This window comes from Tyto alba, unplaced genomic scaffold (assembly GCF_018691265.1).
Source record: "Tyto alba isolate M040663 unplaced genomic scaffold, T.alba_DEE_v4.0 Super-Scaffold_14, whole genome shotgun sequence".
Classification (NCBI taxonomy): Eukaryota; Metazoa; Chordata; class Aves; order Strigiformes; family Tytonidae; genus Tyto; species Tyto alba.
The window spans coordinates 51,107,052-51,133,145 of NW_024881276.1; the positions used below are offsets into that span (position 1 = coordinate 51,107,052).

The 26,094-nt window shown below is 41.7% G+C and overlaps 1 protein-coding gene across 4 annotated transcripts; it reads right to left on the reverse strand.

Moving 5' to 3' along the window:
- Positions 1-1,503: 1,503 nt before the first annotated feature.
- NXPE3 (neurexophilin and PC-esterase domain family member 3) lies at positions 1,504-25,667 on the reverse strand. Of its 4 annotated transcripts, none has more exons than XM_033005170.2 (7): positions 25,648-25,667; positions 23,915-23,967; positions 21,747-21,959; positions 12,990-13,750; positions 10,867-10,940; positions 7,077-7,283; positions 1,504-6,149 (listed from the first exon to the last, which is right to left on the reverse strand). In XM_033005170.2, exons 3-7 carry the CDS (start codon positions 21,837-21,839, stop codon positions 5,599-5,601), a joined length of 1,686 nt encoding a protein of 561 aa, XP_032861061.1. In that variant the 5' UTR covers positions 21,840-21,959; positions 23,915-23,967; positions 25,648-25,667; the 3' UTR covers positions 1,504-5,598. The 4 variants fall into 4 exon arrangements, with proteins under 4 accessions (XP_032861061.1, XP_042644566.1, XP_032861062.1 ...); XM_042788632.1 differs by lacking the exon at positions 25,648-25,667 and adding an exon at positions 25,359-25,432; XM_033005171.2 differs by lacking the exon at positions 25,648-25,667 and adding an exon at positions 24,507-24,818.
- Positions 25,668-26,094: the final 427 nt, after the last annotated feature.

The following is a 26,094-nucleotide window of genomic DNA, read 5'->3' on the forward strand; positions in this document are numbered from 1 at the left end:
ACAGTACCTAACACGTGATTGCTATGACACTGCTGTCGGGAGAGGGTAGAGGAAGAGGCGGGTGAGCAATCTGGGTGGGAAGAAATGTTCCTTTTTTGACACATTTGGAGAAATAAATTCATGTATATTTTAGTGCGCTATATCCGAGGAGTGACTCTGTCCCACACAAACGCTACTGCCTGTGGAAACCTCCACATGACCAAATCCCAAACTTTCCTCCCTCTCCTTGGTGTCACAGGGCAAGACCTTTGCATGCTGTCCTTCCTTCGGCCCCATCCTGCCCTGCTTTGCACCCCCTCTCTTTCCTACCCCTCACTCCCATTCCCCCTCTAAGCACACCTGGGGCCTGATCTCACGCCGCACTGAAAAGCAGCTCGTGCTTTGCAGCCTCACTCCTCCGTTTCGGGCCAAGTGAAGGCTGTCACGGGTGGGACACGATGGCAGTACATTTCACTTTCAGTTTCCAGAGCAAAGTGCTGGGAATAAGGTACTTGGCTTTTGCCCGGTTGCCTAATGGCTGGCAGGGGGTGTTGGTGAGAGCAGGCTGGGGCGGGAGCTCAGCAATTTGTTTTGGAGGGAGGTAAGAGCAGCACCCTAGATCACATCACCGGCCGTCACCCCCTACCCTGCCTCCTCCAGCGGTCACCACCGAATGAGAGGAGGAACAGAAAAACAGAGCAAACACTTAACAATACTTCCTCAGTGTGCTCTCTTCTAGCTTCCAGGAACTCGTAGTTCACTATTTTTCCCCGTCGAACGGCCTATTTTTAGCTCTACGTACAGGAAATCAGCACACCAGGCAACGCACCCTGCTTACTTCTCTCCCAGCTGTGAATCCTGGCGGCAACCGCACCCCAAGGCAAGCCTGTAGCCAGCCCCCAACTCCTCCAGCCTGGCCCCCCCCGAGGCTCGCGGGGTCTGTGCCGTGCTGCCACTCTCTCCCTCTCCCCATGGCTCTGCAAACGCAGCTCTCGGGCTCACGGGGCGGCCGGCACGCAGCCAGGCAGCCTTGGATGCCCCACGGCCCTTGGAGGCACCGAGTGACCGACGGACATCTCCTCGGCTTTTCTTCCGTTACTTAAAGTAAAAGCTGTTGGTGAGCTAGAGGAGCGATGACCACACTGCATCTCCTCTGTTCTTCACACTGCTGCTTGAAATGAAGCCGCTTACGGATTTCCCAGTGGGCCAGTTGGGTTGTAAAAGCCCTCAAAGAAGAAAGCCTAGATTATGTACAAGCTTTTATTGTGTGTCAGGCCTGATAACACCGACAAGCGGAAACATTGGCGCGCTGCAGCACTAGGTCTCATGTCAGGCTTGTACTGCTTGCACAGATCACTCCTCTCCAAACACACATCATCAGGGAAAAAACAAAACAAAACAAAACAAAACAAAACAAAACAAACAAACAAAAAAAAAAAAAAAAAAAAAAAAAACAAACCAAACCAAAATAAACAAACAAACAAACAAAAAAAAACCCAAAACAAACAAACAAACAAACAAAAACATTTTTAAAGGGATTTTAATCTATAAACCACAGTGTGAAAGTTCTATCCAACACACAGCACAAAAATCTAATAGGTAGAAGTAAGGGAACTACTATGCAACTATAAAAATATAAAGTATGTGGCATTACAGCAAACGAGATAAACTGAGACCAAATCAGATGAAGCAGTTTACTTAAACTTGCCCTCTTTATTAAGAACTACTTATTCTTTGAGCTTTTTGGCTATTTAAATTGTTTTTCATCAGGAAATAAAAGACATTAGAGCCTTCTTTGTATTGTAAGCATTTCAACAATATACATATAATAGAAAAAAAAACCTTTGAAAACCAGTTCTTTCTCTAACACACAGAGTCCTTTGCTGCTACCAACAGATAATAAGAGCCTTCCAAACAGTCTGAATATATATGAGTGGAAACTCAGCATGGAGTGATCTGGGACTAATGACTAAGTGCTTTGTAAATTAAATACGCATTTGTGATTGAAGTTTTTTGTTGTTACTTAAGATGCCACGAGTGGAACAATGTTTCAACCCACACTTCTGCAACAAAAACAAAGCAAAACTCCAATACCTTCACCCTTCCTGGGAGACAACTCTGAATCTTCATTTTTGTCACATAAACATGGAATTGTCACCTGTAGTATATAAAAAGTCATACAGACCCTTCTAGTAAGTGAAGTTCCCATTTTCAAATGCTTACCTCTAACAAGTAAAACAATGACAAATGATAATTTCAATCCCATAAAACAGAGCTGCAATAGTGCTACATAGCAGATAAAATTAGAAGCAACTGAAAACTTTAAAACAGGGAAACTTCTGCTTTTTATCCTCTCAACAATTCAACTAACAATTTTACTAAATTTCTAGAACAAAGAAATCAGCCTAACATGATATATATGAAAAACAAGATTCTCAAAATATGAGGTGCAGAAGATCACCATGTATCAATCTAATCTGTAAACTGAAGCTTATTTATTTTATAAATAAATTGCTCTGAAACCTTCTGATAAACACCATAAAAATACAGTCTTTTTCACTGGGATTTGAGTGAGCTGGACTCTGAATGAAGAAATTAAAAAGGAAAAATAATCCCTGTATTGAAAGGTTAATAATCAAAAGGCTCAGGATGAGAAAGAAAATATCAAAAATAATATAATTTCTTCCCTTCCAGTGAAGAAAATGGAAAGAAAAGGAGGACAGGGCTTTGATAAATCTCATTAAATAAATTTTTACATGTGAAGGAAGATACTTAACTGACAACTGAAAAATTCCTTTCCAGTCCTATTTCATATTAAGTAACTTGAAAAATAACCAACCTCTTAACGTAAGTCCCTATTAAAAATCCATTTAGAAGCTTAAAGGTTTGAAGAAACTGATTTAAAAATATTTTATTGCTTCTATGTTTCCATATACAGTACATACACAACTAGTGCAACTGGTAACAAGATGAGAATAGGCATGAAAAATAATTTATAGTCCAACTGAATGACATACAAAAGCATAGTGTCCCCAGTCTTCATCTTAAAACATGAGTAAATCCTCAGTTTCTCCCCTTCTTCTCCCTATTCCAGAGCCCAAAGAAATGAAATTTTGGTCCTCATTCCAAATCCACTGGCAAGTTCCCTCAAATACATTACCTAAAAGATAGCTAATCTGTTATTAAAAAATTAATCTAATTAACCTAAAAGGGAGCGGTTCTACCAGAAGGTGATTAGACAGCTTTTCTAACAGCAGTCCTGTTCTCTTTCCCTCATCTGCCAAAGCATTTAAAAAAATACGTTATTCTCTATCTGTTCTTGGTAGCTAACAGCGATATAAAGTTGCTGCTGAAGAGCAGTGGTGAGCAACTACAACATTCGGAGAAGAAACATGTTGCCACAACACTTGCACACATGATATGGCTTTACGAGGAAAACCAAATGGTTAGTCCACAAATTAAGTAGTTTCCCTCAAAGTTAAAAATTTGAAGTCTTATTTTCATTAACATTTTTTGGATAGCTTTGTTATTCAGGATAAAAGCCTTGTACTCTACCTATTTTAAAAAAAACACACCTGGAAAAGACGAAAGGTCATTTTGCATTGTGGTAGTTTACCTTCCCAGACTTGAATTGGTGTGGTCTCTTTTAGCAGAGAATAAATTGCCATTAACATATTAAAATAAGAAATAGTTACCTAAAGCTAATGTATGGACAGATACTATGTGAGGCAGTTGCCAACAGGAACTGACAAATAGGACATCCTTAATTCTGATTCGAAAAACTAAGAATAAATGGTAGTTCAGTGCATGTGACTCCTCCAGTAATTTTTAAACATTTTTAAATTGGTAAGTTTATAGAAGGACGCTACTGGTGGCTTTTACATGCTAAAAGCATTTACATTTGTTTTTAAAACAGTTCTCAATTGTCCTTTAAAATGAACAAAACAAAAAACACTGTTCCTGTATTTGGTAGCATTAGCTCTCTTGGGGCTCCAGCAATAAGAGCACAACCTTCCTAAAATAGCAGCAAACCTGGCAAAGAGTAAGAATTTCTAATATGAAGACATTTCAATTATTCCACTCTGTGCGACCTACCAATTTGCTTTATTAATCTTCCCAGTTTGCTCACAAAGACTCAACTTTTGTATTATCCTTAAGCACGATGAGCTTCTTCAGAAGCATTCCACTATGGTTGTGACACATTTCTCAGTAAATCCCCTGGTAAAGACTGCCTTTGGCCCGAGCGGGACCAGAAATAAAGACAACATGGAACACTTCTCTGCTGTTTAATTTGGGAGCTGAATTTCATCAAAACTTTGTTTTCAAAGCACTACCAGTTAAAACTACAGACAGGCTCAATCAAATTAGCAGCAGAAAACACCAAGCCGAGGTGGTCCAAGAGTCACCAGCTTTCACACCAGCAAAACTGCAAATATGTACCAAGCATCTGTATGAAGGGTAACCCCGTGTGCGCTTGGCTTTTGGGTGAGATTTTTTTTTTACCTTCTGTATTGGCAGCAGTGAAGCTCTTGAATAAACGGTAACATGCCAAACACAGAAGGGGCATGGTTGCATGGCCCTGACACTAGTGTGTTCGTTACTGTTGCCCATTGCCAAACATCATCAAGTGCATTCCGGTCACTTGGCTCCTCCATACAGACACAACGTATGAACGACGTACAAGAGTAATTGTCAGAAGGCCAGCTTTGCCAGAGCCTAACGGAATAGCTTTATCTTACAGGGAAGGGAAACACTTTGATTAGTAAATGCTTCAAGCTTCAAGTAGGCAAGCCTGCAACTTGAACTTGCAGAAACTGCCTGAGACAGTGTCTTCACTGAGGTCATAATATACACATTTCTCCATTACAGATAAATCAAGAAGTAAACACTGTATCAAAACTCAGAAGAGGTTCAGTAGTACAGGAAACCAAACTAAAATACTGGCTATTTGCATTATTTAGCAGCCATTTGTAAACACCAAGAGTGCCTAACTAGTGTGCTCTATTAAATATGAGCAAATCCTTGATGACTTAAATACTGTATATATTTTGATTGTGCTTCCTTGATTGATATTGGTGATTTTGGTACACTCGCTTTGTATTTCTAATTAGGGCTTTGAAAGAAGAACAGACACTGTGCTTCTCTGACATACAGCTGGAGAGGACATCCCTCAAACTCTGGAATGTTGAGAGAAAGACCGTTCCCAAAACCTTTCCCAGGTCTCATACACAGTTCTAAGCAGCAAGACCCTGGCAACACAATCAGTGTCATATGAATTATGAAGTAGATTAAGCATACAGTGCAGACAACCAGTAAAGCTAATAACCCACATAATTTCTTACTGAATCTTGCCAATTTAATTTAAGGTGCTCTCTAATAATCTCAGATATGAATGGTAAGGTTGAAAGGAATCAACCTTGAAGGAAGATATGGCCTGAACAGTCAACTCCTCTTTACCATCCTTCACAGCCACACAGATTTAAGGCCACCCCGCTAACACTGCATGCAAGTACAATAGGCAGAGTTCTTCCGTGCCATCCAGCACAACTCGATAGCTCCGACAAGGAGCAGCTTTACTTCGGCCACAGCAAAAGATGACATAAGGGATACCTGCTCGTGCTAAGTTTGCAGAGGGCACACGTAAGATAGAAATGCATCTATTTGATTCTTGACAATTACTTCTTTTGGGTGCAAGTTATGTGGCAAGTAATGAGCCAGAGACATCTCCCAAGCATCCACAAAGTGCACAGCAATTCCTGAGAACATTTTCCTCATGACAGAATCAAGCTGAAAGGAATACCAGTCACTGTTAAAGAGGCTCACTTCTGGCCCAAGCTCCTGAACATTAGCAGTTCTGATGATGATTAGAGTCTTGGGGCTGCGATCCAGCAGCTGAATAACTGATCTCCGAATGTTCCTCAGCCGCCGGATATACACTTCCACAGGGAAAGTGCTGAAGTGGGACCATATGGTTATAGCTATCACCGTGTTCCTCCCACCCACTATGCCATTCAGTTCGTTGGCAATGTAGCGCAGTTCACTGCTAAAGACTGTTGAAAAGCGAATGGGTGGCCCATGACAGCGGAACTTCAGTAGGATATTGTGCTTCAGGTCCACAGACATGAAAGGGCCCACGTTCTTAGGACTCCCCAGGTTAAATTCCACTAGATCTGAAATCCCAAGAACAAGCATTAGTGAAAGACGGCACAGGAGATTAAATCTATCAACAAGAGGCTAGGACCACGGGGCAAAAGTAGCAGTAGATAAGGAAATCTGAACATAATTCTAAGAACTCTAAAACGAAACAGAAGATAAGCATCATACATGTGCTAGCTGCATATTTCAGACTGGAGTTTGTGGGTGTTGAAATCTGCAAGACAGCACACTTCAACAGGGCTGTCAGTGACTTTTCCAAGTTTCTCAAATTATTTTCTTCTCTCTCCCGTAAAAAAGAAATTTTCCAAATCGGCTCCTTCAGTCATTGCTGCCCCATGAATCCAGTGTTCATGGGAACCCTTCTGGCAACCTGAGGACTCCACTGAATTTAAAGATGACTTCAATTTGTAGGCATTAAGGTGTCTCAAAGTCTGTGTTCCAATACAATTTAACTGGTTCAGAGGTAAGGGAGGAATATCTAATTGGCTACTGAAATTCTGTAATTTAAGTTAAAATAAGGGAAATACAAGAAAGGACCCCAAACCAACCAACAGTAACAGAAGTTGTTTGCTACTTCATTCTGAAGTCACTCGTGTGGCTGGGATGCTGCAAGGCCTTATGCAGGCACCCCAAGTGACTCCTGCCGTGCCCTCCAGCTGGCCACCTCAGCTCAGCCTCAGCAGTGGTCCTCAGTGGTGGAACGTTTTACAAGGACAACTTTGCAGAACACCTTGTGGCCCCATTGCCAAAGCCTACATGTTTAGAGTGTCTGCTCAAATATTTGACTAACTGCCTTTCTGCCAGGACTTCTGATGACATTTTGTCTTTCCTCTTCCTTTGTTTTCTTATTGTCATTCAGTAAGATCAACTCTGTATCTGAGATGTGAGAAACAAAGCTTTGCAAAGGTCTTTAAGGACAAAACCAAATTTAAAAAAATAACCTGGAACAAATGCTGTTAGATATTCAAACCACTGCCTTATTGTAGAGTCTCCAAACAAGTGGATTACTTTTCCCTGTAAGCACTTGGTTACATCATCCGACTTGTTAAAATGATGGATCCAGTGCGTTCTGGGCCTCCACTGGTCTTCATAATAATAGCCAGATGGGGAAACCGTGGGATCGTCAGCTCTGTCCATACTACTTGAATCTGGAAGAGAAAAATTCTTGGAAATTAACATACAAGAAAGGCAGCCTCGGTATGGCCAGTGCTGTATAAACGCCTTCCCTAGTTTAAAGCGACAGTGTATGATGTGCCATGTAGACTAAAAAGCTCGATGCATCACCCTCCTGTAAGCCCAGGTATCTCACCCGCTATTTCTGCAGCAAAACCTTGACACGGCTGACAGAGTTGGCTGAACAATTACGGCTTAATTTAGTTTAAATTAAACGGCATCTCTGACGCCACAGCGCGCTGCTGCCCCCTAGCGGCCCGCCGCGGCACCCGGGGCGGGGCACCAGCCCCACGGTGACAACCTGGTGCCACTCAAAATTTACCCCCCCCCCAAAAAAAAAAATTATAAAAATCCGTCTGTGGAATAACACAAACACCGACACTCCGGCTCCAACCACACACGCTAGAAGAGTGAAGTCTGAATCATAAGGATTCCAATTAAAGCTATGACCAAGAATTTTATACATGCCCTTTGAAGGTATGAGAACCTCTAATTCCATGGATTTCATACTTTCTTTTTGCTATCCAGCCCCTTCCCTTTTTACTGCCTGGGACAGGCGGCCCCCGAGGAGTAACATGACTACACTGGGGAAGCTCTGCTCCGCAGGACGCCAGTTTAATTTGCAGAAGTTGGACCACACACTGCAAGCAAGGGCCAGAGATTACAGGTAGAAAAACTGCAATCTCGTGGTTACGTCAGTCAAGCATTGCCCTATCTCTCTTGGTATCCAGCGCAATACTAGTACGTTGAACTTCCGTGAGATAGTTTTAGATTCCTCCTTTCCTCCATGAGTATTCAGATGCCTAAACCAAACAAGCCCTGAGATGTTCCCTGGCACAAACACCACCTGCCTGTGCTGTTTAAACACTTTTACCCACCTTGGCCTGGAAACTACCTGTTACAAAGAATCCCTGCCCTGTCCTACCTGCAGCTGTTTGAGAAAGCATGCGTTGGCACAGCCAAAATCATGCCAGGGACCGTTCTAACTATGTAAAAGTACAGGCAGTGGAATTCCAGGGGCCAGAAGCATCCTCTGGTGGATGCATCGTTTTAGCACAGCTGTAGCCAAACTCTCAACACCCTAAAAATTCAGACCATAAGCATCTTGAAACACCCACTCCTAAGAGGCATTTTTGGTCTCACTGTTTCTATACAAATGTTCTCTGTGTCTTGCATTAGTAGATGTTAACCTCCTTAGACCACACAGAGACATTACTATTGTGTTTGTGTAACACAAAGACTATAATCACGAATACCACAGAAAAAGCCATTAAAAATCTTTATCTGTGGGTAATTCTATAAATCAGGCAACAGGGACAATCAAGGAAGAGAAAAAACCCAACTAGTAATTTTGTCTCATCCAATATATATGAAACGGGAATCCTAAAAAGAAAAGGAAAAATCCCTTCACATGGTCGTATAATTAAAGACTCATTCATAATGTGAATTCACAACTTCAGTTCACTTGTTTCTTAAGTTTTGATGTAAAAACATTTCAATTTATTACCTTTTAAATTTATTCTTACCCCACATATATAGATAGATATAGAGATAGCTAGATACAGAGATAAATAGATATAAACAGAGATAGATAGATAGATAGATAGATAGATAGATAGATAGATAGATAGATAGATAGATAGATAGATAGATAGATAGATAGATAGATAGATAGATAAAAACGGTACTAGAAGAACTTTTTGGTGCTTCATACTAAACCTATCATCAGAGTTTAAAATCGGTGTATAGTATCACACCAGTTTTGCTGTAGAATTCAGAAAGCCAGCTCTGGGGCCCCCAACATCAGAAGGACACGGACCTGCTCGAGTGGGTCCAGAGGAGGCCACGAAGATGCTCAGGGGGCTGGAGCAGCTCCCCTGTGAGGCCAGGCTGAGAGAGTTGGGGTTGTTCAGCCTGGAGAAGAGAAGGCTCCGGGGAGACCTTATAGCGACCTGCCAGTGCTCACAGGGGGCTACAGGGAAGGTGGGGAGGGACTCTTTGTCAGGGAGTGGAGTGATAGGACAAGGAGTAATGGTTTTAAACTGAAAGAGGGTAGATTTAGATTAGCTATAAAGAAGAAATTCTTTCCTGTGAGGGTGGTGAGGCACGGGCACAGGGTGCCCAGAGCAGCTGTGGCTGCCCCCTCCCTGGAAGGGTTCAAGGCCGGGTTGGACGGGGCTGGGAGCAACCTGGGCTGGGGGAAGGTGTCCCTGCCCATGGCAGGGGGGTTGGAACTAGATGATATTTAAGGTCCCTCCTAACGCAAACCATTCTATGATTCTATTACTTATAGACTGGAATAAAAACTACAATCTGAATAGTTACAAACCAAGAGTAAAAATAAAAGCCTGCATTTCGGAAAAAAAAACCATTTTTTTAAAAATCAACTTAATCTACATTTACCCCCAAACAGAAAGGTATGTAGAAAAACAATAGCAGAACAATTAATTCAAGTGTGCCATTAATGCTAACAAATCCATACATCCACGACCATTATACCAATGTATTATTTTTTCAGACACTGTTCTTCCTAGAAGGAATTTCCCTGAGGAATACTGTTCCACTCCTATCAACCCTTTCTAACCCAGCATTAACACTCAGGAAATGCAGGCAGGCTTTGATCACCTCTAACTCCTGAAAGAAGAGCAATAAAAACAAATTTTAAATTTGCAGCAGTTTCTGAAAGGAAATACATATGATAAAAGCAACAAAAAACATCCTCTAAAAGAACTGGAGAAAGAAACAAGGGAAAGTGCTGCTGGCCTAATAGCAGCACTTTATTTTTTTAGTGAAGAACAAAACTAAAAGCAAGAAATGCTGTAGGCTGTTTTCTGTTAAGACTTTATTGCTCAGGTCAGGAACTCTGCCTCCAAAGTCTAGTCTCCTATAACCTTATACAAAAAAATCTGAAAAGCTTTCAATTAAGAAGTAATTCTCCATGTATCACATTTTATGCAGGCTTTCTAGAGGCATGAAAAGCAGACACATGGGTATGAATGAGATAAAACCTCTAAATTTAACTTCGTACAAACTGTCTTTTTGTTCTGTTTTTAGATAGGATAGACAATAATTAGGTTCTGGTCCACAACTGTAGGCTCTGACATTCCCTGGTAACACAAATGACAGTAACAGTTAAATGCAAGTTGTCAAAATCCGTTAGACAGGATTCTTAAGAAAGAAAGAAATTAAGAAACACCACACAGCTGGTTTTGCTAGAATAACTTGAGAGTTTGGTGAGCAGTTACTGTAAGACACTTTACATCCCTGAGTAAATGCTAGAAAAAAAGACACTTTTGGCAAGAGAACAAACTTATTTTTTAAATTATTTTTTTTTGCTAATAATCCCATTTATGTATGTAATTTTAGATAATTTTGTTATTAGTACCAAACTTGTCTTACAGTTAACACCCAAAAGCTTCTTAATATAAAAGTTAATTTCTACTCCATGCTATGAAAACAAACAAATCAATTACTACCTCATGCTTACTGTTCTTTTTATAAATTTAATTATGAATTACAGTCAAGAATCTTATAACTTTACCTGTACTTACACTTTACCTGTAAATGCCTTGGGTTTTACAGTCACTGAATCAGGTCCGCTGGAGAGTATTGGCCTTTTGATATTCACATCACTTGAACAGAAAATAGTAGTATTTGTAAAATTTACTGTGGAATTTGAAAGTAATATTAATCTCATTCTTTCTTAATCCACTTCAAATAAGTACACAGGACTCAAACCAAGAATGTTTCTACTTTAAGTTTACTCTACTTCCTATAGCTGAATTCATTCTGTATTATTTTCCTGGAGACCACTATCACTATTCTGAATCAGAGTTCAAAATTTCATAGCACTAGGACACCAATCTTGTGCGCGTTTTTACTGGCACAAACCTAGATAAAGCTATCAAAGGGCTGCGAGAAGCTTTGGGGGATTTACCGCAAAGATGGGAAGTTCCCAGCTTGTGGTACGCGTACCACTGCCAGGGGACAAACAAACCACTGCCAGGGGACAAACCACTGCCAGGGCGTGCTGCAGCAGCAGCTCCCAGCTCTGCCAGCTCTCTGTAGGTGCTCCCCCCAGTAAATACCTCCGTGGCGGTAGGTATCTCTCTCAGCCCCCGTAACCCCCTGCCTGCTCCGCGGTACACCGCGCAGCTGGCAGCAGTCCAGCGCCACCACCAAGCTGCAGCTCTAGCTCCAGACTAGAACTCCGGCCACAGGGGTGTTCCCCTGCCTCTGGGGGAGGAGGTAGCACCAGCCAGTGTCCAGCCAACTGCCGAGATCCCCAGCAATAAGGTCTTCCAGGAGGACAGGGATCCGCTGAATACAGAAACAAAGCTCATCCCCCTCAACACCAAGAGACCTCAGAGGTACTTGCTGGTGGACATCAGTGAATTCTGATCGTTTTGTGTTGGACACACACCACTACTGTACAGCTGTGACAGCTGCAGAGATTTAATACTAAGCTCTTGTTCTGTCTTTTGTTGATGTTTTGAAGAGAATCCCCGTCTCATGTTTTTCTCCGTTTAAGAAATAAATTATTTGGAATTCCTATAAGCGATTTCAGTCTAGGATCTCAGAGCTGAATGAAACAAACACAAAACAAAACAAGCAAAAAAAAATTCCCACTCCCATTTAGAAACATCACCAATCAGTATCAGCCATATTTTACAGGTGAACAGCCTGAAGCACAGGAATTCAAAAGACCCACTTACAAACTTGATAAGGAATAGCCAAAAAACAACTCCACTGATATTTTTGATTTCTGGTCTTCAGTTACAAACATGCACACACACTTTCCTAATAAAATTATTTGGAGCTGCTAATCTAAAATCTTTCCCAATTTAAGCCTCAAGTGGACATACTGCTGAAACACTTTCCTTCAACACCTGTTTCGGAGAGCAAGGCAGTAGCCTACAACTACAATTTTGACACTACACAGTAGCTAACCGTCTAATTTCAGCTGAGGGTATATATAGAAGCAGTTCTACCACATCTACCCATGCACTGAGATGTGTATTTTTTTAAATCCTATATGCAGAAGAAAAAGAGGACTGTGAAACTAATTCAGTTTGACACTTTATATAACACGCACACATCATTTACATTCGTATGGGTATTGCTCAGCAATTTTTTCTACCAGGTGTTTTCCTCATGACTGACATAAAATTATTCCTAAACATCTGAAAGTTGTACTGAGCAAAAAGGAACATATTGCATTACACGCAAGATAACTTTTGTTTAGGATAAAAGCAACTGGTATTTTGTGTAAAAAAACACCTAAAACCTGGACCTTTTTTAGGTAGTTCAGATTTGGCCAAAAATACATCTCAAAGCATTGTCATTGGTATTGCAGGCATAGTTGTGGAAACAAAAAATAAGGAAACAATCCCCCAAACCACCACCAGATTTAGACATCATGCTCTTGGGAAATTCAGCAGGTGCACCAGGGTTGAATTCAAAGCACAGAGAACTACGCTCCAAGTTTCTTTAGTTTAAGATTGCTGTGTTCTCGCACAGCTGAATGGAGGAGAAGAAAGTATTCAACAAATTACATCAAACACCTACTCCTACAGATGCACACCTCTTCTAAGGCTATCTGTCATATTTCACCAATAACCTAAAGTTTGTCTTTTAAAAAAATAATTACTGAGTATATGTAAATTCAACAACATACATACCTTTGGAAGAAGAGGCTTTCTTCTTGTGTCAGAAGACCTTTTTGATATCCACCTTTGGCATGGCTGATGCGGCTGGCACAGGACAGTTTTCGAGGCTTATAACAGAACCATGGCTCACCCGTGTAGAGATCTGTGAAGTTACAGACTGGAAGATCTCCAGGCAAGCAAACATTGCATTCAGTAGTTTCCGAATACCTCCCAGACTTGAAGGAGCTTTTGAAATAGACCCTATCTGGCCTTTCTTCTCGTAAACGCAGGAGGACTTGTATTGCTTCACTAGGATGGACAAGAGACACAGAAACTTTGACCTCTCCTGGCCAAAGCAAGGTAAAGAAGACTTTGTAAAGGCCATTATGGCAATCTACAATCCTTCCTGTTGCTCCAGCTTTCAGCACAGGAGAGTGAATTCGTGCCTGTAGATAGTCTCCGCCATACTGCTTGGGTTTTCCATGGAAATCCTTCATACGAACAAGTACCTCTAACTGATCACCCACCCTGAAGAACCCGTTGGGTTTCACAATCACAAAGTCACTATGTGCGGGATCAGTGCTTTGTACAAAGGCAGTTTTGCCATCGGGGGGTGCTGGCCACTGTATTGCAGCAAGCAATGATTCCTGTTCTGCTTGTTCTCTTTTGGACAAAGTCTGCTGCTTATAACCACAATAAGGCTTCCTGGTAGTTTTGGTTGTCTGTGACAGGGAATGCTGGACATTGTTTTCTGTTATCCAATTCAATCCTGAAATCGTGTCATCATCCAGGTGCTGGGGAGAAAAAAGATTACATGAAACTGTGCTATTAAATGAAACACTACGATTAACAGACGCTTTGACAGGAAATGATCCCAAGAACTGGGCTTTGCTTTACTGACCTTTGAAGCTGACCAAACGAAGCAACTTTACCAGAAGACAGAAATCTATTACTTTGACCATGGGCTTTCTAAAGAAACAGGTGGGCAACCTGTTGTTACCCTGCTCTGGCAAAGAGGCTTTTATATAAATCAGACTCAATATTTTCTGTGGCAGTATTTTGCCTACCGATATATTCTGTAAGTATCAGCAATGTGAAAAAAATTACAAAAGGTTGTATGATTAAATTCTAAATTGTAACTCACGTTTTATTTTCTTAGTGCAGTAACATTTTAAATCTTCGAGCACAATGGGGTCTAATAGCTGCCCAATATAATGCAAGGAAATAGGGTTTCTTTGAGACATTACACTGCAGATGAAGCTGGTGCACCCCCTGCACATGCCTTCTAGAGAAGTGTGCTGCGTGTAGCAGCTGCAGTCATTTATCCGGTCACACTCACATTGCTTCTTACCTAATTATCTGAAATGTGGGTTTCTCTGTAATTAACAGATTGAAAGAAATGGAAGAAAAGGAAGGAATGCTTCACAGGCAATGAATTTATGAACTAGGGGGCAAGTAAAATAATCTAGGACAAGCTAGGACTAAACAGGAAAAAAAAATTATTTATTTTTAAAATTTTAAAATCTATGTGCAGCTTCTTCTAGAGCCAAATGAAACAGAAGCAAAGCATTCACTAATCCACACAAGAGTTTAAAAATTAAAATAGTTAAATACAATGCTAGACTAAGAGCAGGAGCTTTTGCTATGACTTGAGATCAGTGTCCAAAACTCTATTTTTATGCAAATTACTGCAGAGATACCATCTTCTTCATGACATCACACAATTTTGCAGGTTTGGATTAGGGAAATTTAAAAAATAGCACAGTCATCACCAGAGCTAACTGTGACATTTCTAACCAGCAAACCCAAACTTAGACCTCAAATACGCACAAAATCAGCAGTTAAGGAGTACTTAATTATGAGGTTTATATAATAGAAGTTATCCACACTCGTATTTTATAGAGAAGCAAAACTGATTTTCAAGCAAAAAGTAAAATTATACAATGTACAAGACATCAGAGAATATGCTAATTTAGATATCAAAGATAGCTAAAAAATTAAAACCAGGTTATCTGAAATTTTTAAAAAGATCATTGTACTTACCAAAACCCTAGAGTTTTCTGTTTATTTCTGCCTTAACTGCTCAGTAATGTACAAAAATTCCCAGCACTTACATTAAAGACTTATTTATTGTTACTAACCTTTCGTAGTTCATTGTCATATCACCTAGAGTACATGTACATACTAAGTAGTTTCCCCCTCACACTACATTTTATTTGAATTTGCTGGTAAATTTGAAGTAATTTCAACAACAAAGAGATACAATATACTTTTAAAGAAGAAAGATAAACCTCACAAGCAATAGAAATGCACAGGGTTTTGAAGCCTGTTACATAAGAAGTTGGTTTTGATCAGCTTAAGAGGATAATGAGCACACTAGGATGCAGGATGGATACACAGAATCTTCTGTTTGATACCTGTGTTAACTATAAAACCTGACATTGTAAATTGTAACATTTTAATTATAAAATGTAAATTGACATGTATCCACAGATATACAAAATGTTATTATCACAATAGACGCTTTTGCTTCTGTTTTACATTTCCACCCAGGATTTAACACATTTTCCCATCTGAGGTAATTTGCAATTGTTTCTATTTTCCATCACAGCCGATAAAAATGCAAACATCATTGCACATTACTTTCATTAATCCAGTACATTTTAGGCAAAGCTGAGAATGAATCTCAGGCACAGTTCTACTTTAAATCTTGCCTACATGCATTCTTGAGTTAAGCCAAGTTTCTGTTTCTGGATACCTTCACAACTTCTTCCTTTCACTTGCTCATGCATATACATAACACAGAAAATACTGCATGGAAATATTTTTAAGTTATCTATATATTTTGATGCATCTAACAAGCTGGTAACCATATCTCAGTCAACTAAAATATTTAAGTATTTTACTAAGGAGGGATGGAGAAGAAGAACACACGTGTTTGATTAATTCTTGTGTTCACTGTAAGCTCTCAAGAGAAAGCTACTATATTTCAGTTGGTTCTTCAATGGTTGGTACTTCAGGGCGGACCAGGCATGGAAAAAAAAATTCCTTTCAAATGCAAGAGAAAGATGGCTCTTCAAGGCAGCCTTAAAAACAGACCTATCACTATTTTTAACCTTCTATAAATTTATTCAGGGTTTTTGACCTGATCTTTCTGCCAGACATGTAGTAGATGCCATCTAGGGTCTAGCTAGCCTTTCTGAAGTCTTTCCAAGGGCATACCTATATCTTTCAATGGAAAAGGGTGCAGAGAACACCAAGCCAACAAACTCATACATTCAGAAAACACAGCAGAGAACATAGTTCCATGTCTCTAAAACAGTGCACCTAGACAGCCTTTTTAGCAAAGCACAAGACCAAAGCTCTTCACTTGGATGCAGCTGAAGTGCCGGACAAGCACTGTCACTTCAACTCCCACAACTCTAGGTTATGACCCATTAAGCAGTATAGATCATACCACAAATATTTCCACAGTTAATCTTCAAGGATTGGTGGTGGGGAATCTCTACAAAGGCAAAACCGGAGCTTTTTCAACACCCTGAAGGACCATTCTTTCTCTAACATCCTTATTCATTTTTGCAGCCCTCTCTCAAGCCCAAACAGGACCATGTCTTATTGCAGAAATATAAGCTTACATGTGAAAGAAAGCTATAACTTGTATGCTATTCACAGAAGAAAATATTACAGATTTCCTTTCCCAGTTACAGCAGGGAAAGCTTCAGAGTCAATTAATATACCAAAGATGCTTGACTGGAATAGAAAAGCTTTCCAAACTATCTTCCTTGCTTAAGTGCTTCCCAGGCTCATCTCCAAACAAGTGCTCAAGTTATTCCATCCCTATGGATACACATGGCTTGTCCTGAGGCAGATTAATAGCTTCGCCTGTCCCCACTCCATTTCCTTCCCCCTCTTTCACTGGCATTTCCGAATCTCTCTGGCTCCTCAAGAAGTCATACCAAGCCCATGCAGAACTGTGGGCTCTCTACTCTGGTTAGTTGCCAAAACAAAATAAATTTTCTTTAAGTAGGGCAGATAAAGAACATTTTGCAAGATTTCTCAAGAGTTCTCTTCCTTTATGACACAGATTCTTTTAGTTTTTAATAGTCCCCATGTTGAATAACACTTGCCCTGCTTTTCTTATTTCCATATATACTCCATGCAAGGTGTCTTAATTTTGAGTACGATTCTTAAGGGGTTTTGTGTGTTCATTTGTTGGGTTTGTTTGGGGTTTTTTTGTTTGTGTGTGCATGTTTTTTTGGTTTGTTTTGTTTTTTTTTATTATTGTTATTTTTTTATTTGCTGCATTCTGAAGTTAGCAAGAACCCAAACGTGACCACAAAGTAATTTAATGGATGTCTGCCAAGTAACACAGGCAGGACAGACAGATTACATGTCAATTAAGCATAAACAAATCCGCAAGCTGTTCCTGGTGCATGAGAGTTGTCATAAAAAGGAAAAAAGGAAGCTGTATTTTCAGGAGAACTAATGAATGTTTCAGTTCAACTACTCAGCTTTTAGCATTCTCGCTGCTAACTAAGCAAAAATAAGATATAACATATAGCCCCACGCAGGCAATCATGCTTGCAAAGATATTCCAGAAGGGTCGCAGGATACTTGGTTAGACCTGCAATGAACACCTGTCCTCAGTTAAATGCAAGAATGTTGGTGGCTGCTAAAAAATGTTAAGTAGTTCAATCATTGCTGAAAAGGTGGAAATCCATCTCGAAGCCCAATTATCTTCCACCAGCTGTAACTGTTAGCTTGGCCTAGTACATTCCGAACAATTTCTGTAAACCTGCATATGTCACTAACACTGAGCAGGAAACATCACAGGAGATTCCCAGGTGACAAGCACAGCAGGGGGGAAAAGTTTCAGTTTGCCCAATAGAGAGTCTTAATTTATGCAGCAGACAATATCTGAAACTGAACAAATACCAATTATTGGAAGGTAAATCATCTTATTTTCAGTAATTTTACAATCCAAGTACTTTGTTGTGCCTATTTGTTGTCTAAGAGAGGTATAAGATCCGTTCGTTGTCTTTACTGTCTCCCAGCACTGAGTGGGTGCTGTTACTCTAAATGTCAAAGCCAATCCTGAAAAGCCATCACCTGACAGACAAATGCTTCAGCAATAATCCAAAGATGATGCACTTCATCTTTTGTAGGCACCTGCAATTTAGCAGCAAGAATAAAAAACTTTGTTACATACTGCTTTTGTTCAGTGTCAGCTGTTTGATTCCACACATCATTTCTTCATCCTTGCAAGAAACTTCCCCTCTCTCCATACACTCTTTTTCCTAAGTGCTTTTAAATAAAAGAATGCTCACAACCAATCCTGAAGTGGTTCTATCACTCTAAAGGCAATTAGTACACACATACAAACTCTCCTGTATCCTAAATGCATGATGTTGCTCCTTGGCAGCAACCTGATACCCCATCATGCAGGTCTATCTATAATGCAGTGGTCAGCTGTGGACCTCAAGGCAGGAGTTAATCCATACTAAAAAGCAAATTAAACAATAAGCAGGCCACCAAATGTTTTGTGGAAAGTTTGATTTTTTTTCTTTTTTTTTTTTTAAACACAAGGTAAGAAAAGTAAAATTCTGACATAGGTAGGACTGTTGAGATGGTATCGTTAGTAACTTAAGAGTTCAAGAAGGAATATTCCATCATGAAAAAGAAAAAAATTCTAAAGAGAAAAAGCAGGGAGGCTAGCTGAGGGATAGCTGACAGTTGCCTTAGCTCTTTGGCTTTAGCCAGCTAGATCAGATGATTTGGAGAGGAGAAGCATGTCTGATGCATTTACAAACATGTTTTCAACAGTAACCAACAATAAACCCTCCTTCCAGAGTCTGAACGGGTTTGGTTTCAGATATTCTGTGAAAGATTTCTAAGATTTTTTTCTGGCTTTGCTCTCTGACTAAAAAGAATCAGTATAGATACCTATACTCGACTTCCTGGAAAGCTATGACAAAGACAGAGACAAATACCAGAGCAGGTCCATTCAGAAAAGTCAAGACAACAAAGGGGTTAGAGTTGCATGTTATGGTATAGATTTACCAGCAACACAATACTTAACTGAGTTTGGAATATCAGATATGTAAAGGTCAACAAAGCCACGCAGCTACTTATCACAAATAATGTCAAGAAAAAGCAGAGTGAACACCCATAATGCATTTTTCATTTTACTCTTGAAGCTCTGCCAGAGCCTTTTTCTCCAAGAAATTTAATTTTTAAAAAAGAAATAAAATAGCCTAAGATTCAAAATATCAAGATTGTTCTTCATGGAACATTCTAGGAAAAAAAAAACCAAAAACAAACAAAAACAACAACACAGAAAGAGACAACAAAAGAAAAGCTACCTTCTATGTTACATAATGAATTATCATGCTAACTCAAACCAAATGTCCCTCAAATACAGTATTTTGATTTCCAGAAGTTTCCAACAGCAGGTATGTGGGAAAAGAATACAGGCCAAACATGTTGTGATGCCTCCTCCTGAAGACTTAATCCAGTTTCTAGCACTTCATTACTTAGAGACTTCTTAAACACTAGGGTTGACATCTTTAAGATTTAGTATCCCCTAATGGATTTTTCTTCTGTGATTTGATCCAGACTTTCTGAATATATGCTTTTAGCAGCTACACAGTCTTACTGCAAGGACTTCTGCAGCTTTTCTACAATCCATAAAAAAACACCTCTGCTTCCTTTGAATTCACCATCTGCAGTTTTTGTTTCATGTCTCCACTGGTACTGGAATAGGTAAGAAACATTCATTCTTTAGTTATTGATCCCATGTCATTTCTGATTTTAGACTGCTCAAACATCTTCCTTACCCTTATCTGAACCTCTTCCAATTCAACTCTTCCTTTTTTGGGGGTGAGAGGGATTTCACAGCCCCTCTCTTTTGGATCATTTCATTTGGGTATCACTAGCCAGGAGGAAAAAAAGACTCCATGAGCAGGAGACACACAACTTAAAAGCATAAAGCAATTATTGATTGGCTAACAAGCATAAAAGATAGCTATAATTTAACAAGGTATTAGGCTAAGAATTATTATGCTCACCCACTCAGTGCTGCAGTGGGTAGTCTGGCCAGGCAGGCAGCCAATGGGCAGGGTCAGCTTCCAAGACTTCCCAGAACGGATCCTCAGTAATTTTATCTGTCTTGACTTTAGTCTGGAGTTACTGACTAATGCAGTTTGAAAGTACCTCTGCACTAAAGTGGTAAGTAAAATGAAGAAATACGCAAGTCGGACACAGCCGAGGGAAAAAGGAAAAGGCAAAGAAAAGTTGCATCAGTACAGACTGGGGACCAACTAGCTAGCTAACAGCTCGACAGAAAAAGACCTAGGGGTTCCGGTGGACAGTAAACTGACCACGTGTCAACAGCAATTCACTGTGGCAACAAAAGCATAGTAAGAGCATCGAGCAAAGTGATAATTCCCCTCAACTTGACCTTGGTGAAGCCATACGTAGAACATTGACTCTGGTATGGGGTGTCCAAAAACCAGACACAAACTGGAGAGACCAGTTAAGAACTCCTGAGATGATTAGGGGACTGGAGTAGACGACAGAAAGGAGACACTAAGGGAACCAGACCTTTAGTTTGTTTTTTTGTTTTTTGGGGTTTTTTTAAAGTCTGGAGAAGATCTGCATATGGGTCGGGGCAATCGCAAGCACAAATACAGGCTGGGCAGTGAGTGGATTGAGAGCAGCCCTGCGGAGAAGGACCTGGGGGTATCGTTGGATGGAAAACTGAACATGACCCAGCAATGTGCACTCACAGCCCAGAAAGCCAACCGTGTTCTGGGCTGCAGCAAGAGCAGTGTGGCCAGCAGGTCGAGGGAGGGGATTCTCCCCCTCTACTCTGCTCTCATGGGACCCCCCCTGCAGTGCTGGGTCCAGCTCTGGGGCCCCCAACATCAGAAGGACATGGACCTGCTCGAGTGGGTCCAGAGGAGGCCACGAAGATGCTCAGGGGGCTGGAGCAGCTCCCCTGTGAGGCCAGGCTGAGAGAGTTGGGGTTGTTCAGCCTGGAGAAGAGAAGGCTCCGGGGAGACCTTATAGCGACCTGCCAGTGCTCACAGGGGGCTACAGGGAAGGTGGGGAGGGACTCTTTGTCAGGGAGTGTAGTGATAGGATGAGGGATAGTGGTTTTAAACTGAAAGAGGGGATATTTAGATTAGCTATAAGGAAGGAATTCTTTCCTGTGAGGGTGGTGAGGCACGGGCACAGGGTGCCCAGAGAAGCTGTGGCTGCCCCCTCCCTGGAAGGGTTCAAGGCCAGGTTGGACGGGGCTGGGAGCAACCTGGTCTGGTGGAAGGTGACCCTGCCCATGGCAGGGGGGTTGGGTCTAAAGACCTTCCAACCCAAACCATTCTATGACTCATTATTGCAGTCTTTCACTACCCTAAAGGAGAGTTACAGCGGAACTGGGGACAGAAGCACACACTAAGAGAGGCAACTTCTGCCTGCACAGAAGGGAAACATTCTTCCCTATAAGAGGGGTGCAGCACTGCAACAGGCTGCCTAGGCAGGCTGTGAAATCTGACTGTCCTTGAAGACTGTCAAAACTCAACTCAACAGTACCCTGTGCAATCCAAGCCGACTTTGAAGTTAGCCCTTCGAGAAGGATGTTGGATTAAATACCTCCAGACATCCCTTCCACTCTGAAATTTCTATGATTCCAAGTTGTAGCTAAATGCTGCCAGTCACAATTCTAAGCTTACACTCTGAGAGGAGGAATGCTGCTCAAGCCCTCTTGGAGACAAAACAGGCTCCACTTACCTCTAACTGAAAAAAATTATGAACCAGCACCACAACAGCCAGTACTGCCATAAGCAGGCAGAAGACCTGCAATCTGAACGAGTCACGCCACATTGTCCATTCATGTCTTTCGCTCCCATGTTAGATTCTGCCATGACTTCCATTCACCACAAACATCAATGTCATTTCGTCTCAGCAGTGCACAAGAGAATTCAGTTGACTTCCACTTCATTCCTGCAAATACATTTACAAAAAATTATATTAAATCCCCAAAATATTATTACAAGTAAAGTCAAGTTTAACATTGAAAGCAGATAAATGGTGGAATTTCACACAGCAACAACTGGCACAATAGAACTGTTAAGACATATTTCTGTAGCATTAATCTGAACAGTATTATGTTACTTAATTGTCTTGGGCATGCCAAGGCACAACCTTATCATAAAGCCAGTCCCACCTGTATTTGATACCAAAACAAAAAAGCAAAAGAAGTGTGGAAGATTTCTTTCTGGCAACCAAAAAAACAAAACAAAAAAACCCCACCCTATTTATCTATTAGGCCACACCATCACCATCCAGCCATCACGAACCCAGGACTTCTAACAGAAATTTGTGTTTCTAGACATCTCCCTATTTACCTAATTAGAGATTTCAGTGAGTTGTTATTAAAGACTAGGGTCTGAAACAAGTCTGGACATGCAAGATAGAAAATACTTTTTCCAGTTTTCTGCTGTGGAGAGCGTAAAAAAAAAAATAGCTGCAACACCTATCAGTTAAAAAGGAGATCTCTAACAGAGTTGAAATGCACTAAAATTGAACTTCAGAAACCTTCTATAACATTAGACTACATCCTCCCCGTTGTTTCGGCTTTTTTTTAACACTCCTTTTATATCATGTACTCTTACACAGCTCTAATAGTAAAAAAAAAGTAGACTTCTGGGAAGAATGCAAGGTGTTAGGGGTTCATTTTGTTGTGAGTTGCTTTTTTAAATAAAATATAATAATGGTCATGTTTTTAATAAAATTTAACTTTCATGAAATACATTGTTTCTTTGAGGTTGCTTGATAGCTGATCCGTTATAAAAGTCACAGATTTAAGAATCACTGACAAACAGTTCTCACAGCTTAATGTTTGTTCTGTTTGACTCCTATCTTCTTTTTTAGAGGGACAATTTAGAGGCAGTCATCTTGCAAGCAAAAAGGGTACCGTTCTTGCAGAAGAAGCCCTAAACTTGGAAACAGACAACAGATGGCAAGGAGAGACAGTCAAAAGACAGCAGTCTCTTCGAACCTAATATTCTCAAAGCAGTGTTACTCATACAACCATCCAAGTACAACAACATAGTCAAACGATTAGATAAACTTTGTACAACCTTCTATAAATAGTGTAACTAAGAGGTTATACTATTTAAGACTATATGAAGAATGCTGTATGAATTTAAATTAAACATAATGATACCTTAAATATCAAAATTAGCTAATTAAATCATTCATTAAGTGGACATAGACTAGAAAACTGAAATATACTACCGATATAACCAGAACAGTCTAAAAATGAACACACGTCAAATTGCTTTAAACAAGGATTATAGGGATTATAACTTCGAATACTTTGCTGAGAATTACAGAGATTGTGTTTCTGACTAATGAACAAGCATTGAAAGAGTAAGACATCCATTAAAGTAGAAGTGTCAAACTGACAAAATGCAACAAAAATGCAGCTTTGTTGGAACAGTTCTGTGCTAGTATAAATTTGCATAAAATATCAAGTTGGGTTTTAAATGATAACTGATAATGAAAATACCTAAATACACTGAAATGATAGCTTAAGGACATATATAACTGTTTGAGGAACAAAACCAAACACATTAGAGAAAAAGGGAATTTCTGATTTTGTTGCTGAGAACTCTCTTCTAATCACTGAAAAACATGAGACACTGAAAATTAATAAATGTAATTTTATACACCAAAGAAGGCCATGGAGGCTACTCCCACATATTTTTCTTCAAAATTTTCTGTATTTCTGTAAACAGCACATGTTCCAAAACATTCAAATGTACAGGTTTAGAGCTTTCTTTATACTGAAGGCCTTAACATACTTCCAGTTCTATCACCCCTGAAAAATTGACCGAGTTAATTTTTTGTATAACGGAAGCACATAAGTACGCCAAAAAGCCTTAAATTCTTACCCTATTCTTGGAGCATTCTCCGAAGCCATCCACGCAAAAGGCCAAAAATAACCCTGGAAACAATACAGAAAAAAAAAGACCATGTGTGTATATATATATGCACACACACAAATATTTTTTTAATAAAACCTCATATTGGTGTTTTGTTTGCAGTGACACAAAATACCATGGCAGTTAAGACTCCTTACCTGTAAAATTAATTTTGTTTCTACAATAATTCAAGGATTATTTTTAAGTATTTTAACATTTTGGTTTTAACTTCAGTCCTATACCTTTGAATTTTCTTCTATTTATTGTTAAATATTACTGCTTTCAGCTTTGTTCCCTGCTATTACACACCCCATTTTGCCCAAGGCTAAAACCAAAAAACAGCTCAGTGAGGTTTTACTGAACAGTCTTCAAGCTCTCTCATGCTCAATTACAAGATTTTTTGGGGTTGGGGTTTTTTTTGTGTTTGTTGTTGGGGTTTTCTGGTGGCTTGCTTTTATTTTGTTGGGGTTTTTTCCCCTCCAGTCATCAAATGTTATCAGCTCTCCTTCCCAACACTTCTCCAAGCCAGCAGCGTTACAAAAGCACGTATTGGTGCAACTACCTCAAAGAGCTGCCCTGCAAATACCGCTGAGGCAGACGAGCCACTAACTCCGGCAATGCCAAAACCGTTTCATGCAGGCAGAAGGCTCCCAGGCTAGGCGCTTGCGTTCCTTGCTGCCGCCGCAGGAAACCAGATTTAGCTCCTGGGTTTTTTTTTTTTTGGGTTGTTTTTTTTTTTTTTTTTTTTTTTCCCGAATCCAGCCTTTCCCCCCCTCCCCGCCAAAACAGCGGGCGGACATTCAGGGGTCAGCCCAGCTCACTTGGCGGGGGCTCGGCTTTGCGGCAGCTCCCTGCAGCACCGCCGGCCGAGGAAAGCAAGCCCGCTCCCACCCCGCGCTGCCAGCACTGCCCCCCTCCACGGGCAAGGAATATGCACCCGCATACGGGACCGGGGCGGCGGGGTTAAAAAACAAAAATTAAAAAAAAAAAAAAAAAAAAAAAAAAAAGTAAAGCTCTATTTCACTGCTTTGAAGGTACTTTTTATCGCGCTCCTCTGACCACCCGCAGCAGCCCGGGCACAGCGCGGCTGCCCCGGCCGCTCTCCCAGCTCGGGGCAGCGGCACCGGGGCGCTGCCAGCCCCAGCCCGCGGCCCCGCACCGGCGGGAAGCGCCTCCCGCCGCCGAGGTAACCCCCGAGGGAGGCGGGCCCGGCCACCGGAGGGGATCTAAGCGGGACATACCCCCCACACACCCCCCCCGGGAGCCCTCACCGAGGCCGCCCGGCCGCCGCCCGGCCTCCTCCCTGCCCCGGCCCCGGCCCCGCTGCCGCCGCCGCCCCCCCCCCCCCCCCCCCCCTCCCCACACAAACCCCCCGCACCGCAGGCCCCGCCGCCGGCACCCCACGTCCCCTCACCGCATCCCCGGCCGTTCCCCCGGGACCAGGCGGCGGCTCGCCGTCTATCGACCGGCCCCGCCGCCCCTCCTCCCTCCCCGCCCCCGAGCCGAGCGGCAGCGCCCGCCGCACCGCCTCCCGGGCCCGCCCCGCGAGCGGCGGCCGCCTCGGCCGGGCCTTGGCCCCGCGGCCCCGGCCGCCAGCGCAGGCCGCGGCTGAAGGGCCCGGCCGCGGGAGGGGGAGCTCCTCGGCTCAGCCGCGCTGAAAGTTGTCATCCTGAGGGGAAGGAAAACCGTAAAACCGCACGCACTCAGCTCAGGGCATCCTTTTCGCTGCGAAGGGTGCCGGGTAATGAAGGGGGAGGGGGAGGGAAATAAAAGTCCTTGTAATGTTTGAGTCGCAGTCGGTGAAGCCAAACAAGGCTGGAGCGGGGGCCTGTGCAGAGTCCAGGTTTATGGCCCGAGCGGCGTTACCAGGCTCCTCTCCGGGGTCCCCCCACCTGCGCCCCCGGTCGAGACACAAGGCTGCGATGGGAACCTGCATAGCTCAAACCCTGGTGAGCCTGGCTCTGGAGGTGAATATGGGAGGGAGCTGGGGCAGCAGCGTTTGGAACAGCAATAAGATTGTGAAGGGTGGAGAGGCTGGCCCACAGGAGCTCGGGAGAGGGGTACAGGAGAGTGGAATTGGGCAGAGCCAGCTGCCTTCAAGGCAGGACTTCAAAATGCTTGAGGAGATGCAGGCAGTCAGTGTGGAGGTC

Coding starts and splice junctions, on each gene's coding strand:
- NXPE3 (XM_033005170.2), bottom strand. CDS start 21,839: ATGTGGCGTGACTCGTTCAGATTGCAGGTCTTCTGCCTGCTTATGGCA. Junction 13,751..21,746: donor ATAATTTTTTTCAGTTAGAG/GTAAGTGGAGCC, acceptor TTTTCTCCCCAG/CACCTGGATGATGACACGAT. Junction 10,941..12,989: donor GAAAGCCTCTTCTTCCAAAG/GTATGTATGTTG, acceptor TTTCTGTTCAAG/TGATGTGAATATCAAAAGGC.